The sequence below is a fragment of the Octopus sinensis genome, linkage group LG14 (assembly GCF_006345805.1).
Source record: "Octopus sinensis linkage group LG14, ASM634580v1, whole genome shotgun sequence".
NCBI classification, from domain to species: Eukaryota; Metazoa; Mollusca; class Cephalopoda; order Octopoda; family Octopodidae; genus Octopus; species Octopus sinensis.
In genome coordinates, this window is record NC_043010.1 from 12,518,232 (window position 1) to 12,535,731 (window position 17,500).

Consider the following 17,500-nt stretch of genomic DNA (forward strand, 5'->3'; position numbering starts at 1 on the left):
ATCTTCACTTAAACATTTATGATTTGTTTGATGACAACAAATAACAGTAAATGCTCTTGTGAAGTTTACAGTTTTTGTGTCTTTTTCAATGGCTAATGTTTCTTCCATTCTGTAATTGTATAAGAAAAATAGTTTCTCTTGAAGAACTTTTTTTCTCTGTGATGGGGAAACTGCTATTTCTATTCATATTACAGTTATTATGATACCATTAATTATTAATCAGTGTAAACAAATAAAAATTAACACCTAATTTTATTGATTTCTAACATCAATGTTTGAATATTTTTATTGTATTGCTTGAATAAAATTTTCAAAGTTTTAGGAAACTTTTACAAAATGATACAAGGGAGGTAACTCTGTTAGTCTTATATTGGAATAACGTCACGGAGGCATAGTTAATGCGGGTGTTTCTATGCGCGCCTGATGCGTGTATGCGACTTTTATATCTTTCCCCTTTTTTTTCCTTTCCCCCTTTTTTTTAAAATTTTACCCCCCCCTTTTTTGTCCTCTTTCTTTCCTTTTACGATCCCTTTTGATCGAAAACCAAACCCCCTTTTTTACACCCAAAAGAAAAGCTCTACCTTGTAATTTGTCCTGTCTGTGTGCAGCCCTGTGTGGATAATAAAGAAACATATGTCTTACTCGTTTCAGTCAACGGACTGCGGCCATGCTGGAGCACCGCCTCGAAAAATTTAGCCGCACAAATCGACTCCAGTACTTATGTTATAACGCCTGTTACTTATTCTATTCTATCGGTGTCTTCGCCCGAGCCTCTAAGTTATGGGGACGTAAACAAACCGATGTCGAACGGTTGTGGCGGACCAACACAAGCACACACACACACTCACATTTATATACAACGAGCTTCTTTCTACTAAATCCACTCACAAGGCTTTGGTCGGTCCTGGGCTATCGTAGAAGACCCTTACTCAAGGTGACACACAGTGGGACTGAACCCAGAGGCACATGAGTAGGAAACAAACTTCTTATCTCATAGCCACATCTGCCAAAAGCATGGCTGTTCGATTAAGAAGCTTGCTTTTGGATTACATAGATCTGGGTTCAGTTCCACTGCATGACACCTGCAGCAAGTGTCTTCTACTATAGCCCTGGGCTAACCAAAGTCTTGTGACTGAATCTGGTACATGGAAACTGTGTAGAAGGATAGTGTATTCATAAATACATACACACATACTCACACACGCACACATATGTACATACACACGTGTCTGTGTGTGTGTGTGTATGTGCACACACACACACACACACATATATATACTCTTTTACTTGTTTCAGTCATTTGACTGTGGCCATGCTGGATTACCGCCTTTAGTTAGGACTTATTCAGGACATATTCAAGACAAACACAAACACACATATATACAACAGGCTTCTTTCAGTTTCCGTCTACCAAATCCACTCACAAGGCTTTGGTCAGCTGGAGGCTATAGTAGAAGACACTTGTCCAAGGCACCACACAGCCATTCCTGCAACTATATATATATATATATTTAATGTAGCATAAAATTTTTTCGAAAAAAAATTTTATCAATGGCCAGCATATTAAAAAATACCTTTAAAGGTTAAATTTATAAACAACTTATAAATAAGGGCAAACGAAAAAATTTCTAATGCCAAATATGCCGAAATTAGACACCCTGTCTATAACCACATAATTTTTCACAATACGCATGCTACTCAAAAGAAGGTCAACAGAAATCTCTAAAAAATTCCATTATTACCATATCGGACTGATTTCAGGGTTTGTTCGTAAGAACCCTCCCTTCATCAGTGATAAATGTGGCAAAGAAATAAATGAGATACTTACTCATACCCATGGAAGAAGCAAACACTAAGTCACGAGCATAATTAAGTACCCCAAATATATCCAAAATAGAAATTCTCCAGCCCATTTGAGACACGTGCGATTTGAACTGAAGCTCTCACAGAATGAGAGAGTCCGGAAGTGAACACTATTAAATTTATATTTAATGTAGGATAAAAGTTTTTTGAAAAAAAAGTTTTTTATCAATGGCCAGCATATTAAAAAAATACCTTTAAAAGTTAAATTTATAAACAACTTATAAATAATTTTTTATCTGTGTGTGTGTCGTCGTATTTGTCCCCCTCCACTGCTTTTACAACCGGTGTTGGTGTGTTTACTTCCCCGTAAGTCCACCAGTCCTTTGGCAACAGACGAATCGAATAAGTACCAGACAGAAAAAAAAAACAAAAAACCAATAAGTGCAGGGGTTGATTTGTTAGACGATAATCCTTCAAAGCGGTGCCCCAGCATGGCCACAGTTCAATGAATGAAAAAAGTAAAAGATAACCGATAAGACATTATACTATTAACTGACCAACAAAGGGGTAATCAACCAAAGAAAGCCCCAAACCTCACTAGCTAAAAGCAATTCTACAATAACCCTTTATTTTTACCATAAGCAGACACAAATTATTTCCCTTTATACCCTTTTTACCATTATCGCTAATTTCTCTCTAGAATTTTCCAGGAATTTTACTAAGCTCCTGATGTGATTAAAGCAGGCACGTGCCGTGTGTAATTACTCAGGGTAGGCAGCGGGTGACGTTTTTGTAGTAAAGCACCAAAAAAAAAGATAAGCGAAACACAGACGCGCGACTGAGCTGGAGGTAGATTTACTTCTGCCTTTATAACATGTAAAGAAAACGTTGCAGGAATGTACGCAATACGTGTACTGTAACGGTACTATGCGTAGGTTTAATACTTATTTATCTATTACCCACAAGGGGTTAAACATAGAGGGGACAAACAAGGCCAGACATAGGTATTAAGTCGATTACATCGACCTCAGTGCGTAACTGGTACTTATTTAATTGTAAGGTGGCGAGCTGGCAGAAACGTTAGCACGCCGGGCAAAATGCTTAGCGGTATTTCGTCTGCCGTTACGTTCTGAGTTCAAATTCCGCCGAGGTCGACTTTGCCTTTCATCCTTTCGGGGTCAATAAATTAAGTACCAGTTACGCAGTGGGGTCGATATAATCGACTCAATCCGTTTGTCCGTCCTTATTTGTCCCCTCTGTGTTTAGCCCCTTGTGGGTAGTAAAGAAATAGGTACTATGCGTAGTTTTAATACTGGGTGTGTTTACCTGTCTAACACCCATGAACATGTATACAAAGTCGGATAACAGCACAGCTCCCATGACTTTCGGAAACATTTTTTTCATGCTAAGAGTTGCTGAAGCATGGAACAGACTGCCGGCATCAGTTGTTAGTTGTCGATGTAGATTTGTAAACTTTTGATAAAGATTTGCATGCCTCTGTGCCGGTGGCATGTTAAACACACCATTCGAGTGTGATCGTCACCGCGTCGCCTTACAAGCACTTGTGATGGTGGCACATGAAACATTCGAGCGAGGACGTTGCCAGTGCCGCTGGACTGGCTCCTGTGCAGGTGGCACGTAAAAAGCACCATTTCGAGGTGGCTGTTAGCCAGTACCACCAAACTGGCCCTCGTGCCGGTGGCCCGTAAAAAGCACCCAGTACACTCTCGGAGTGGTTGGCGTTAGGAAGGGGCATCCAGCTGTAGAAACTCTGCCAGATCAAGATTGGAGTCTGGTTCGCCAGACCTCAGTCAAATCGTCCAACCCATGCTAGCACGGAAAGCAGACGTTAAATGATGATGATGATGATGATGATGATGGAAATGATTTCCACCACAACCCATCTCCTTCTGCCATCATACATAACCGTTTTCAGTCATTCTTTCTCCAGTTCCATCAATACGAAGGCTTTAAGTTGAATTAGATATTTTATGTTGCAGAAAATATTTCTTAATATCTAAGCAATAAGTTTACGATCTAGATGAAAGTCTGCTTTAAGTGTATCCTAAGATAAGCTCTAACTTTAACCCAGCACTTTCGTCCAAGAAGATAAATGCACTATTTTCAAAAACCATTTAAAGAAAGATATTGAGTCTTGTTAGATGTGAAAGACATTAATTGCAATTATGTAGACTGAAGCCGTTTAAAGTAGCATGTTTAGAAGTTTAGACTAATAACTTTATACTTTGTAGACACAGTGCTTCGGTTGTGAAATTATCTCTTTTACTCTTTACTCTCTTTTACTTGTTTCAGTCATTTGACTGTGGCCATGCTGGAGCACCGCCTTTAGTCGAGCAAATCGACCCCAGGACTTATTCTTTGTAAGCCTAGTAGTTATGCTATTGGTCTCTTTGGCCAAACCGCTAAGTTACGGGGACGTAAACACACCAGCATCGGTTGTCAAGCGATGTTGGGGGGACAAACACAGACACACAAACATACACACATACATATATATATATGTGTATGTATATATATATATATATATATATATATATATATATACATATATATATACACATACATATATACAACGGGCTTCTTTCAGTTTCCGTCTACCAAATCCACTCACAAGGCTTTGGTCAGCTCGAGGCTATAGTAGAAGACACTTGCCCAAGGTGCCATGCAGTGGGACTGAACCCGAAACCATGTGGTTGGTAAGCAAGCTACTTACCACACAGCCACTCCTGCGTGCTTATGTTCATATTCAATGATGACCGTAAATATGTTGATGAAAATAACCAGGCCTTGAGTTCAATACTAGAGCAATGACTGAGTGTGTGTGTTGAGTGGCAGGATGTCCAAACAAAACATATACATAATACAGTATATATCAGAAAATCTAAAACAAATATGAGGTTCTTAGGCCTGTCACAAGTGTATAGGTAGAGCTGGATTAAGACCCTTCGAGGCCCTAAGCACTTAAAAGATTTTGGTGCACCCATAAAAGATTATGTAATTCAAAATATAAACAATAACAAACCATGAAATGAATTTTATTTTTATCAAAATGAAACAAAACAGTAAGAGGGAAAATAATATTTATTTTTGTATACTTCCACTTTAATTATATTTGAAACATTTCCTCCAACTTTTTTGAATTGCTAAGTCTTTGATCAGATCCTCAAAATTAATCTTAGGTACCACATCTGCATCTATACCTGGTAGAGATAAAGGTATTCCGAATATTATTTTAGCAAGTTTAAAGCGATTTCTTTTGTACTGTAAACCATCTACCATTTCTGTGGTGCCCCCTTCTTCTCTTGATGCCCTAAGCACATGCTTATTTTGCTTAATGGTTAATCCAGTGCTGTGTACAGGCTTAAAGCAGGTCTCTACCTCAATTTGAACCTAGGCTGTTTGTTTCCTATTAGGAAAGATTTCATGGTTGTGTGGTTAAGAACCTCGTTTTGCAACCATATAGCTTCAGGTTCAGTCCCACTGCATGGCACCTTAGGCATGTGCTTTCCACTTTAGCTTCAGGCTGACCAATGTCTTGTAAGTGAATTCGGTTGATGGAAACTCATCGTGTGTGTGTATGTGTGTGTGTGCATTTGTATGTGTGTATGTGTTTGTGTGTGTGTGTATGTGTTTGTGTGTATGTTTATGTGTGTGTGTGTGTATATGTGTGTGTATGTTTGTGTGTGTGTGTGAGTTTGTGTGTGTGTATGTTTGTATGCATTTGTATGTGTATATGCATTTGTGTGTGTGTATGCTTGTGTGTGTGTGTGTGTATGTTTATGTGTGTGTGTGTATGTGTGCATTTGTATGTGTGTATGTGTATGTTTATGTGTGTGTGTGTATATGTGTGTGTATGTTTGTGTGTGTGTGTTTGCGTGTGTGTATGTTTGTATGCATTTGTATGTGTATATGCATTTGTGTGTATGTGTGTGTGTATATATATGCTTGTGTGTGTGTGTGTGTGTGATTTATGTATGTGTATCTTTCTTCCTGTGTTTCTCATTCCATCCCAACAGTTTCACAACCGCTGTTGCTTCGTTTACGTACCCATAACTTAGCACTTCAGCAAATAAGAACTATTTTTAAAAAGTACCCAAGCCAACCCCAGTATTCCATGGCATATAAATGACCAAGAGCACAAGACTTCTACCTCGAGCAAAACACCAGTTCATCACAGGATGAACCCTGCCCCCCCACCCGACAACCCCACCCACCAACCCTGGCCCCCACCCCCCACCTGTGGTGGAGACCCATTTTCAGTTGAGTGGACCGAGGTAACATGAAAGGAAATGTTTTATTTAAACCGTTGTCATTTAAACCAGCCACATCGGGCCAAAATATTCAACCTGCTTTACGTCCAAATTGGCCAGATCAGTCCTCTCACACCTATCCTACAATGTCATTCTAAAAAAACAAACAATCACATCGCCAAAAATCTCGAAAGCCACAAGATAATTTCTAATTAATTCAAAACAATGTAGAGAAATAAAAATTACATTTGACAAAATAATCTGAATATTGAAGGGTTTAGGACATGGTACACAGCATTGTTTGGGAATTGAAACCATGACTTCAAGCATTTGTCTTATGAAGAAAGGCTGAAGACGCTCGGCCTTTTTTCTCTTGAAGAACGACGCCGACGCCGTGGTGATCTCATTCTCGCTCACAACATCATAAGCGGAAAGTGTAACCTCTCAAAAGAGCTGTTCTTCACTCCTGCTCCAGAGCGTGGGCTGCGGGGTCACTCCGAAAAGCTCTATCTCTGACGATTTTAATCTCAATCGAAGGAGAGGGGCTTTCTCTGTCCGGGTTGTGGATCCGTGGAATAAGCTGCCAGACGAGATAGTGAAGATGCCGATGACCGCTCGGTTTGAAGCCTCTCTTGACCGAAAATGGCCTGCACTCTTTGTATGACCATCCTCCCTGTACATAACTCCCTACATGGCCTTGCTTTTGCTTTTTGAGCCAATTAAAATTAAATTAGATTAAATTAAAATTTTAAAAATTCATGATTAGGAGTTCAACACCTTAATCACTAAACCATGCATTTTCATATAGAACAAACTTAATGTATATCTTTCATCTTTTCTTTTACCTTTTACTTGTTTCAGTCATTAGACTGTGGCCATGCTGGGGCACTGCCTTGAAGAATTTTTAGTTGAATGAATCAACCCCTGTTTTTATTATCTTTTTGTAAAGTTTAGTACTTCTTCTTATTTCTTTATTGCCCACAAGGGGCTAAACATAGAGGGGACAAACAAGGACAGACAAAGGGATTAAGTCGATTACAGTGCATTACTGGTACTTAATTTATCAACCCCCGAAAGGATGAAAGGCAAAGTCGACCTCGGTGGAATTTGAACTCAGAACGTAAAGATGGACAAAACACCAGTAAGCATCTCCTCCGGCGTCCTTACGATTCTGCCAGCTCGTCACTATTAAAGTTTCGTACTTATTCTGTTGGTTTTTTAGCTGAATTGCTAAGTTACAGGGATGTAAACACACCAACATCGGTAGTAAAGCAGTGGTGTGAGACCAGCACACACACACATATTTTGTGTGTGTAGGTGGACACAAACTGTATGGAAGATTTTGTGTGTGTGGTCATGTGTGTGTGTATCTGTGTGTGCATATGTCTGTGTATGTGTGTGTGTTTTTTTACTCGTGTTTGTCGTCCTACCACTTGACAACTGGTGGTGGTTTGTTTACAGCCTTGTAACTTAGCAGTTTAGTGGAAAAGATTGACAGAATAAGAATCAGTCTTAAAAAGAAAAGAGAAAAGAGAAAAAAGTACTGAGAGAGATTTCTTTGACTAAACCCTTTGGGGCAGTGCCACATCATGGCTGCAGTCCAATGACTGAAACAAGTAAAAGACACAAGACGACATATTCTAGATGTCTCTGCATCAAGGACCACCAGGGTAACATCATTCTTTTTGTATTCTTATGTGGAAAGTAAACAGTCAAACACATAAATAAAAGGCATTCATTGAGATACAAAAAACACAGTATGTTATCTGAAGTTTACATATCACAGATTAATTAATAGCAGAAATTAATTTACCTGAGAAGCAGAAAGTCTTTTTCCAGGTGACGTTAATGATGTCCATTCAACAGGTAGCTCCTGCTCTGGACAGAAATCCCTTCTGGATCTCATTGATGGTGTACTGTGATGCACCCCTTCTTCAGGGTTCTGTGTTATAGCAAAAGGATTGTTGCTTTGAGATATCATTAGACATTTCTCTCGTCCTGGTTGCATGGCTGGATTCATTGCTGCTGTATGTAGCATATTTCTCCTTCTGTTACATCTCACTATACATATCGTTATTATAACAACTATAGCAATTGATATCACCACAGCCGTAACAACTATGATAATGACCAAGTTGATATCTATCATGTCACTAGATTGGATGTGAGCAGCTGTCAACATTGGGGATGTTCTGTTGCTGACAGTTAGTGTTAAGGACAGTGTAGTGGTTGCGGACAGCACTGGGCTGCCACTGTCTTTCACAACCAACAAAAGATTGTATGACCCGGCATCATTTTGGTAAACCGGCCGAGAGAAAGCTAATACTCCAGAATGGGGATTAATGGTAAATAATTGTTTATTATTGCCTGCCAAAATTAAAAATGTAAGGAAAGCATTTTCCCGACTGTCTCTATCTGAAGCTCTCAGAACTGTGATGTCATTCTTGCTTTGTGGGTGATAATGGACATCTAGACTGAAAGGGTTAACACTAGGAAATGTGAAGTACGGTGCATTGTCATTCTCGTCCATGACTTCAACAATAATGTTTGCTGTACTGTTTAGTGGTGGTGTTCCGTTGTCACTGACAGACACTTTAAATACGTATGATTTAGATTGTTCTCGGTCCAATGCTTTGGTCGTTGATAAGAAGCCATAGTTTGTAATTTGAAAAGGTACTGGATATTGATTATCATTTATTACAGAAAACAAAAGCTGACCACCATCACCCAAATCAGGATCTGTGGCATTGATGAACCCAACAGGGAAATTCGGTTCCTCATTCTCATAAGTCAAAAACTTAAATGTGTCTTTAGTGAAATGAGGCTGTACATCGTTGACATCTATTACTTGAATGGAGAACTTTCTCTCCGTCCATAACGGTGGTGATCCTTTATCTTGGCAAGAAATTTTGATACTATAATGGTCTTGTTTTTCTCTATCAACTTCTTTTTTAATTATTATTTTATATTCATTTGAACCTAGATTCAAAAGCTGAAATTTCTCACTATTTAAAGTACAGTGTACCTCACCATTCAAGCCAACATCTTTATCGATAACACTGACATAAGCAATGAAACTGCCTACCTTCATTCCTTCTGATATGGCTGCGATATTCTTTTGTACTTCAGAGACAAAATTCACATCAATCTCTGGAGCATTGTTCTGTTGATTGATTAAGTTTACTATAACGGTTGCGATGGAACTTAATGGAGGATTCCCTCCATCTTTTGCTTCAACGAATAGTTTATAGTTCTTTAATTGCTCTGAGAAAAATCTCTGTAACAAAAATATCTCACCTGTTTTATCATTTAATTTGAAATTATGTTTTGCGATATCAGATGTCTTGGAACTAAAATGATATGTTATTTTACTATTTTCTTTTGAATCTCTATCTTTGGCAGATAAAACCACAACTGGCATGGATCTCTGGTGGGTATGTTTTATTGTAACATTGTACACTTCTTGAGTGAACACAGGGGCATTATCATTAATATCTAGAACAGTTATGTGTACATCTAAGACCCCTTGCAAAGGAGGGGAGCCTCCATCTTTTGCAATAACTTGAAGGTAATAGTCCGACACAGATTCACGATCCAGTGCCTCGCCTAAGACTATGTCTAGTTTAGATGTTCCATCTACTCTTTTGGAAACTGTCAATGAAAATGGTTCGTTTGATTTCTTTAAAGTATAAACTATCTGAGAATTTAAAATACCTACATCTTTGTCAACAGCATTTGGTAAAGATTTCTTTGTACCTTTACCATTTGTTTCATCAAATTTGAGGTCAATTGCCTTTATAGGAAATCCAGGTTGATTGTCATTTACATCTTTTATCACAATTTTCACTTTTAAAACTTTGATAAAAGTTTGTGCATGACGGAGTGCAATTTTGATAATGTCAAAACATTCTGTGTTGTAAATACAAAGTGATTCTGCATCTATAGTCTGGATGGTGAATAATTTACCTGTTTTGGTAACATTGAATAGTTGGGAGCCTCTTGTCGGTCTCTGGGCAAGTTGGTTGAACGTAACAAGGTTTCGATATTTTAAAGATAAAATATTCCACAGTCTTGAGTCAGAAGCAATATTTCCAATATAAGTGCCAATGTTCTTTTCCTCTTCAACATGGTAAACTAGATCCACGCATGTGGAACCATGAAGGAATACAAATACGATATATACACATAGCCACATGGTTTCTATTATATTAAAAAAATAGCAAATATTTCTGAAAAAGAAAATAAAAATATAGCAGTTAGAAAGAATCTAATACAGATTTACAGAATTTATGGATTTTTAACATTAGCACAAGGCCACAAATTTGAAGGTATAGGTCAATTAAATCAGTCCTACCATTTTACTGATACTGTTTTCAGTGGTGTAGCGAATAGTTCCTATTTGTCGGACTGTTATTTTTTTTTTTTTTTTACAAAACTGTCCGACGAACAGGAATGTGAAACTCCGAGTAACAGGTTTTGTTAAATTTCTGCTGCTTTTAAATAAAGCATATTACTCTACTTCTGGTATTTGAGTACTCTTTTTTCCACCTTGTTTCACATTTATGTGCTTACTCCGGTATATATATAAATATATATACTCTTTTAACTCTTTTACTCTTTTACTTGTTTCAGTCATTTGACTGCGGCCATGCTGGAGCACCGCCTTCAATCAAGCAACTCGACCCCGGGACTTATTCTTTTGTAAGCCCAGTACTTATTCTATCGGTCTCTTTTGCCGAACCACTAAGTAACGGGGACATAAACACACCAGCATCGGTTGTCAAGCAATGCTAGGGGGACAAACACAGACACACAAGCACACACACACACACACATACATATATATACATATATACGACGGGCTTCTTTCAGTTTCCGTCTACCAAATCCACTCACAAGGCTTTGGTCGGCCCGAGGCTATAGTAGAAGACACTTGCCCAAGGTGTCACGCTGAGGGACTGAACCCGGAACCATGTGGTTGGTAAACAAGCTACTTACCACACAGCCACTCATATATATACTCTTTTACTCTTTTTCTCTTGCTGGCTTGAACATAAAACAGATTGAATATTTGAGATGGATATTGCTGTTTTAAATGCTAAAGGCTTACAGTTGTAATCTTCCTCGTTGCTTAAGCCTTAACTTATGTTACTACAATCAGTTATATATGGGAACTACAATTCATGAGAGACATTGGTGTAAAAAGAAACTTTATAAAGGATTCTGTATGATTTGGCATGGGAAACAGTCCATGAGATGGAATGGTGTTAGCATGAAGTGCAGGCACAGTTAGTTGTATGGTTAAGAAGTTCATTTCGCAACCAAATGATTTTGGGTTCAGTTCCCCCATGGGGCATTTTGGGAAAATGTCTTCTATTATAGCTCCAGGTCCACTTATGCCTCAGGAGTGAATTTGATAGACAAAAACTATATATTACTGTGCCAGTGTGTCATTGTTTTGCCCCCTACACTTAACAATTGGTGTTGTTTATTTAAGTTTCCATAACTTAGTAAGTTTGGCAAAAAGTGACGGTTGGATTAGGTACAAGACTTAAAAAACCAAACTAGGATTAATTTGTTTGATTAACTCTACAAAGTGGTGCTCCAGCATGACCACAGTCCAATGACTGAAACAAGTAAGAGGGTAAAAAGAGTTTGAACTACCAACCATAGTATCAGTGCTGTGGGATTGATTTGTTTGACAAACCCCACAAGGTGGTGCTCCGGTATAAAAAAAAAAGAAGTTACCTTTTCAAGTCATATCAATACATATGGGCTAGTTTACTGGCTCAACTAAAGGCGGTGCTCCAGCATGGCCGCAGTCAAATGACTGAAACAAGTAAAGAGTAAAGAGAGAGATATGCATCATCAGTGATATTCTTGGGGGTCTTATGTAGCAGGTCTTTCAACATTGAACCCCTTTGCACAGTTGACTCAGCTGGAAGTTGAACAGGTCCTAGCTTGCTTCCCATTTGTGACAAACCACTGGTCAGCCCTCTTTATCCAAAGCCACCCAGTCAGTGGCCTTCTCTACAATTCAGTGATGGAATTTATAGCTTCCCTATTAAATAAAAAGAAGCTACCTTTTCAAGTCATACCAATTCATATGGGCTAGTTTACTGGTTTCCATGGTGCATAAATTCCTAACCTGGATAGGACACTGGTCCATTGCAGGGTAACTCATTTTTGCCAGCTGAGTGCACTGGAGCAACATGAAATGAAGTGTTTTGCTCAAGAACACAATACATCGCCTGGTCCAGGAATGTTGTTGTTTGTTCCTTCTCGAGCCATGCCTGGCTCATAAGGGCCGGTTTCCCGGTTTCTTGGCGTATAGGTTCCCCACCTGGACGGGACGCCGGTCCATCGCAGGTGAGCTGCAAGATGCAGGAGGAAAGAGTGAGAGAAAGTTGTGGCGAAAGAATCAGCAGAAGTCTCGCCATTACCTTCTGCTGGAGCCGCGTGTGGAGCTTAGGTGCTTCGCTCATAAACACACACATCGCCCGGTCTGAGTTTCGAACCCGCAATCCCTCAACCGTGAGTCCGCTGCTCTAACCACTAGACCATGTGCCTCCACTGTCCAGGAATCAAAACCACAGTCTTATAATCATGAGTGCAACACCCAAACCTATTTCTTTACTACCCACAAGGGGCTAAACACAGAGGGGACAAACAAGGACAGACAAACGGATTAAGTCGATTATATCGACCCCAGTGCACAACTGGTGCTTATTTAATCGACCCCGAAAGGATGAAAGGCAAAGTCGACCTCGGTGGAATTTGAACTCAGAACGTAGCGGCAGATGAAATACCACTAAACATTTCGCCCAGCATGCTAACGTTTCTGCCAGCTCGCCACCCTCACTTATAATCATGTCTTATAATCATGAGTGCAACACCCAAACCACTAAGCCACTTGCTGCCAATAGTGTTCCAGTATGGCCATAGTCCAATGACTGAAGCAAGTAAGAGAGTAAAAAAGAGTAGGCAGTTGCAATGCTAATGATGCAATTCAACTGGTTAATGCCGCAACGTAAAGAATTAACCCTACAGAATTCATTTCCAGTTCATTGTTGTCTGGATTTGATATAATACTGGTAAATATCAGTAAGATATATTTCATTAATGATATCCTTATTAACAATAACCACAATAACAATGTTGATAGTAGACAATATCTCTTGATATTTGAAAAGATACTTTAATAACACATCTAATCAGTCGGTATAACTGGTAAAAATTATTAGGAAGTAAAACGAAAGGTAGTAACTTATAATTCTTGGATATCATCATTAAAATAACAAAGAGAAAAATCTTTTGTTAAGCCTGACATTTCAGAAGAAAGATATGGTAATTTTTAGAGGCATATAGGAATTGCTGCCTTGTCATGATTTAGTTGGGAAAAAGAATATTAAAAAAAAAAAAAAAATTTAAATGAGAGAAAATAAAGGAAATGCCTTTAGGCTAAAACTTCTGCATAAAAATCAATCCATTATTCTTTGTGTAGAAGAAAAGAAAATATCTTTCAAGTGAAACGAATAAGAAATTATAGAAAATATCTCCATATTTCTGTGTGAGATTTGCAAAATACTTGGAGTTACTAAACTACTGAAGTATTTGACAATGGTATAAGTGAACTTTATACATGGAATAATTTTTTTTATCAAAGACACAAAATTACGATGATGATGATGTTAATAATAATAATAATAATAATAATCTTGAAATTAAAAGGAGGGCACTAGTTGATTACATTGACCTCAATGTTTCACTGGTACTTAATTTATCAACCCTGAAAGGATGAAAGGCAAAGTCATCTTTGGTGGAATTTGAACTCAGAACATAGTGATATTTGGATACTGCTAAGCATTTTGCCTGGCATGCTAACGATTCTGCCAGCTTGCTGGCTCAATAACAACAACAACAACAACAACAACAACAACAATAATAATAATGGATTGGAACCAGGCTCTATAAGGAAGGAACAGTGACAGGAATCAGTAAAATACTAATAATAATAATAATAATAACAATAATAATAATAATAATAATAATAATAATATAATAATAATAATAATAATAATAATGATAATAATAATGATAATAATAATGATAATAATAATAATGATAATAATAATAATAATGATAATAATGATAATAATAATAATAATGATAATGATAATGATAATAATAATAATAATGATAATGATAATGATAATAATGATAATAATGATAATAATGATAATAATAATGATAATAATAATAACAACAACAATACTAACAATTATGATAATAATTGTTAGTATTCGGGGTCGATTAAATAAGTACCAGTTACGTACTGGGGTCGATGTAATCAACTTAATCCCTTTGTTTGTCCCCTCTATGTTTAGCCTCTTGTGGGCAATAAAGAAATAAGAAAGATACAACAGGGTAAGTGAAATCATGGCCATCAAAAACATGCAAGCATGTCCTTAAGGGCCAAGCTCCTGCCTCTCTCTTTCTCTCACACACACAGGCGGCTGAGAATAAATGTCATCCACAAGCTCAGTATTCTTTATTGGTCTCTTGTCTTGAAGGACCTTAGCATCCATCCTGCCAGCTGTCTGCATTTTGCTGCCATCTTGGTAATGTGCATATGAAATGACACATCATTGCACATACTGAAGTGCGGCGAGCTGTTGAGCTGGCAGAATCGTTAGAACGTTGGGCGAAATGCGTAGCCATATTTTGTCTGCCGTTACGTTCCGAGTTCAAATTCCGCCAAGGTCGACTTTGCCTTTCATCCTTTTGGGGTCGATAAATTAAGTACCAATTATGCACTGGGGTGGGTATATTCGACTTAATCCCTTTGTCTGTCCTTGTTTGTCCCCTCTGTGTTTTACCACTTGTGGGTAGTAAAGAAATAATTACACATACTGATCCCTATGTCTCTGGGACTTCAAACTTGAAATCTTCAAAGCCACAGTTGAACCAATTCTACTATATGGCTCAGAAACCTGGACGTTATCAAAGAAGCTTGAAAGGCGGTTGGATGGAACCTACACTCGCCTCCTTATGAGAACTCAAAATCTCTTGTGGAAGCGTCATCCAACCAAAATACAAATAAATGGGAAACTACCACCTGTGTCATCTCTTGTGAAAGGTAGGAGAGTCCAGTTTGCTGGACATTGTTGTAGAGCTGAAAAAGAGGTAATTTCTACTCTCCTCCTCTGGAAGCCATCTACTCGCAATGCCAGAGGAGGCACACTCTCCTACCCTGATGTAATCTCCAGGGATACAGGCATCCAGCAACAGGACCTCCGTAATGCCATGATGGACCGTGAAGTCTGGCGTAGCATGGTAAATTCCATTGTCTCGACCATGGTCGAACAATGATGAAATGATGATGATGTCTCTGGGACTCAGGGATTGCTGTGCCTTCAGGTCCTGTATATGCAACTTGTGGTGCATTTGTGGGCTGAAAGCACAGGGCTTGAAATTTTCCAGCATAAAACTTCATATTTTTTACTTCAGTCTTCTTGTATATTGCATTCAGGTCCTACTGTAAGCTTGCCACATCATCTGAATTCTTTATCGCTTGTGATAATTTTGTACCATAGGTAAAGCTCGTATCAGTGGATGTCTGAGTGACCATGGATATATCTAAGAAAGCTATTATAAACAGTATAGGCGCTGGAGTGGCTGTGTGGTAAGTAGCTTGCTAACCAACGACATGGTTCCGGGTTCAGTCCCACTGCGTGGCATCTTGGGCAAGTGTCTTCTGCTATAACCCTGGGCCGACCAATGCCTTGTGAGTGGATTTGGTAGACGGAAACTGAAAGAAGCCTGTCGTATATATGTATATATATATAAATATGTGTGTGTGTGTGTGTGTATTTGTGTGTCTGTGTTTGTCCCCCTAGCATTGCTTGACAACCGATGCTGGTGTGTTTACGTCCCTGTAACTTAGCGGTTCGGCAAAAGAGACCGATAGAATAAGTATTGGGCTTACAAAGAATAAGTCCTGGGGTCAATTTGATCAACTAAAGGCGGTGCTCCAGCATGGCCGCAGTCAAATGACTGAAACAAGTAAAAGAGTAAAAAAGAGTAAAAGAGAGTACTGGCCCCCAAGACAGTTCCTTAGAGGATGCCACTTGGAATTTGTTTCCTCAGAGGGACCACCATAGGTTGCAGCTGTCTGACTTCTACCCTTTAGGAAGTCATGCAGCCATTCTGCCGGTTTACTGGGTATGCCAAGGTCTCACAGCCTGTGACATATCAAAGTGTGTGTGTGGTGTGTGTGTGTGCATGTGTGTGTGTTTGGGTACATACACACACATGTATTGCGACAGGAACATTAGCTAATACAGAAGAATCAGAACACATATAGCAGATATGGTAAGACAGCTTATATTTATTTTCATACACACACACACACACACACACACACATATACACACACATGTGTGTGTGTTGTGTGTGTATTGTTATGAATATCTTTGAATATAGATGATTATACTTCCATAATTGCCAAGAGAATGAAGGGATGATTGATAACAAAGACATGGCTTAAACGGATTAATTTACATCATTAATCTTATTCCAGCATTTCTTGATTAACCTTAATCTAAATGGAACTGAATGAAGCAACATTATTCTCTCTTGATCTTTCACTCATACACTCATTTTTCAAATTCCACCAATCAGCTGATCATAAGGGAGCAGACTGTGCCACGGGAGGAACACAAAGGGGAAGGTCCATGAGAGGAGTCTTTCTGTATACCGGGACTAAGGTAGAGCAGTGCAGGGATCGTAGCTGGTGTGGGATGACGTCAGCAGCTGGGTGCGCTGACCGGAAGTTGGGGCAACCGGAAGGGGCAGCCGTGAGGTGTGTGCAGGGAGCGGGGATTTCGTCCTTTCCAACGAGGGTCGTCGAGGTGTTAAGACGTGTGAAGACATTGCTAAGGTTGGGTGAAGCAGCTGCTATCTTTAGTGTTCGGGTCGGGGCTGTGACGAAGGATCCATTACCACTGAAGGGTCTCTATCAGAGCGAAGCGAAGGTAGGTGCCTTTATATATCGACTATCTCGCACACACTACAGCTGGCAAGTACATTGTGAGGTCATGGAAGGGGGCTGCCCAGGTTTTGCGGGATGTATATTCTGTAGGGCTCTGATAGGGCTTGGAAGTACTAGTGAAGCAAATTTTTGTTGGCATCCTTTTTTTCTTGGAAGACAATGGAGTTGTGCATAAAATAATCTAGTCCAGCTTTTATATCTCATGTTCTAATACATCTCCTGCTGTGGCTGTGTAGTCTATCCTGGACAAACACTCCCTCTGGCAGGTGCCGCAAATGTAGCTAAGACTTTGCCTGGCTGGTTGTAATGTCATACTTTCTTGTTGACGTCTTTTCTTGTCTTTCCATTTCTCCTCTCCCTCTATGTCACTCCT

At 39.0% G+C, this 17,500-nt stretch overlaps 1 protein-coding gene and 1 long non-coding RNA gene across 11 annotated transcripts in view; one reads left to right on the plus strand and one right to left on the minus strand.

Annotated features, from left to right (window-relative positions):
• LOC118765890 overlaps positions 1-2,678 on the plus strand; it is a 5,986-nt gene extending 3,308 nt beyond the window's left edge. Inside the window, exons 2-3 of the long non-coding RNA XR_005001803.1 lie at positions 125-131; positions 2,619-2,678. This is a non-coding gene — a long non-coding RNA (uncharacterized LOC118765890). The remainder of the gene's footprint in view (positions 1-124; positions 132-2,618) is intronic.
• Positions 1-17,500, minus strand: part of LOC115218987 (protocadherin gamma-A4-like) — a 322,165-nt gene that overhangs the window by 226,160 nt on the left and 78,505 nt on the right. For all 10 annotated transcript variants that reach the window (XR_005001799.1, XR_005001801.1, XR_005001800.1 and 7 more), the window contains exon 3: positions 7,888-10,303. Coding sequence is in view for 7 of the 10 variants with exons in the window: in XM_036508640.1 (XP_036364533.1) it covers positions 7,888-10,269 (2,382 nt within the window). In the remaining 3 variants the exon portion in view is untranslated. The remainder of the gene's footprint in view (positions 1-7,887; positions 10,304-17,500) is intronic.